General features: G+C 40.8%; 1 protein-coding gene across 1 annotated transcript in view; it reads left to right on the forward strand.

Annotated features, from left to right (window-relative positions):
* Positions 1-241: 241 nt before the first annotated feature.
* Positions 242-1,606, forward strand: part of LOC106514991 (tropomyosin alpha-1 chain) — a gene marked incomplete at its 5' end in the record, with an annotated part of 11,154 nt that continues 9,789 nt past the window's right edge. Inside the window, 2 exon segments of the mRNA XM_014004548.1 lie at positions 242-360; positions 724-849. Of these exon segments, the coding sequence (XP_013860002.1) occupies positions 247-360; positions 724-849 (240 nt within the window).

The raw sequence follows: 1,606 nt of genomic DNA on the forward strand, positions 1-1,606 counted from the left end.
CATGTTTGGGCACAGAAGTGGTCAAGTGTCTTGGAGGGGCAAATCAGAGAGGGGGATGGTAAAAAAAAAACAGACAGGTCCTGCAGTTGGCAAGCAGCTGCAACCCTCTCCAAAACGTCTTATCTGCCAGTCCACAATACATCTTTGACTGTGAGAGCTCGCACTCCAGGCGCTCAGTGTGATCCGGACTCTACCATCATCTCCATCCAGTCTCTTTTCTTTGTTGCTTCTCGAGTCTGAGCAGCCATGGATGCCATCAAGAAGAAGATGCAGATGCTCAAGCTGGACAAGGAGAACGCCTTGGACAGAGCCGAGCAGGCTGAGTCAGACAAGAAAGGGGCAGAGGACAGAAGCAAACAGGTGGGTGCGCTCTGAAACCTTTCCTCTGCGCGTTTTGACGCACAGCCACATTTGGCACAGCGCGCCGCTCCGCGTCCCCTTAGGGCGAGGGTCGATGAGTGCGTCTTAATACAAATATAACAGCTTTAAGTTTGAAATCAGTCTTTTTATACAGGTCTTGTTAAAATGAAAATGTTGGAAAATTTCACATTTACTGTCGCTAAATTCAGTTTTGCCAAGAAACCAAGCTGCCATTTCAAACACATTTGATTCCCACTAATTATTTAAACTAAAACTAACGTGTCTCGTTTTTGTTCTGTAAAAATGTGTTTGAATGATTCTGCATCTATCACTTGAAAACAAACCTCCTGTCATGCGCACCAGTTGGAGGATGACCTGGTGACGCTGCAGAAGAAGCTGAAATCAACTGAGGACGAGTTGGATAAGTACTCCGAGGCTCTGAAGGATGCCCAGGAGAAACTGGAGCTTGCTGAGAAGAAAGCCACAGATGTGAGTTTGGACTGAGGGACTCATCTCATCTCACCAAGCTATTTACAAACTCCATAATCAATTATGTGACACCTGTGATTTCTATATGGGGGTTGGTAAATTGAGCTCTGGTGCTGTTTATGATAAATGTCAACAGTTTACTGCTTTGGACGAATATGTTAGTGTGCCAGTGTCAGGTTTCATGTGATCATTTTACAAGAAAAAAATCTAGACAAAAAAAATCTGTGAGAAATGTTTGTAACAGCCAGTTCTCCACAGCTCCCAAACTGTTGACAACTTATTAGTGACGTCACAAAGTGGAAACAATAAGTTTAATGACAACAAAGCTGAAATTTAGAACAGCTTAATTAGAGTTTCCACCTGAATTAATTTAGATCTAAATTCAAACTGACTGACAGGTTAAACTAATTAAATAGGCAAAAAAAGTTTATCAGAATGGCTAAACTATGAATAAATTATAAATTAATCGAACAACAACAACAACAACAACAACAACAACAACAACAACAACAACAACAACAACAAAATATTTACACATGGAGAGGCAATGTTGGTAATAGTGATTTCCCTCAACACAGTGGATGATTCAGTTTGTACTAACTGTCACAATGTAAACAAACAAACAAACAAACAAACAATCAAAAAGAAAAAAATTGTATAGGTCTTCTGGACGGGTTCTTCTTTAATGAAACGTTTCGTCTCTCCTCCAAGAGACTTCTTCAGTCTGAGAGTTTCAGGCTAAATTCAAGCTTTTAAG

The sequence above is a fragment of the Austrofundulus limnaeus genome, unplaced genomic scaffold (genome assembly GCF_001266775.1).
Source record: "Austrofundulus limnaeus strain Quisiro unplaced genomic scaffold, Austrofundulus_limnaeus-1.0 Scaffold25, whole genome shotgun sequence".
NCBI classification, from domain to species: Eukaryota; Metazoa; Chordata; class Actinopteri; order Cyprinodontiformes; family Rivulidae; genus Austrofundulus; species Austrofundulus limnaeus.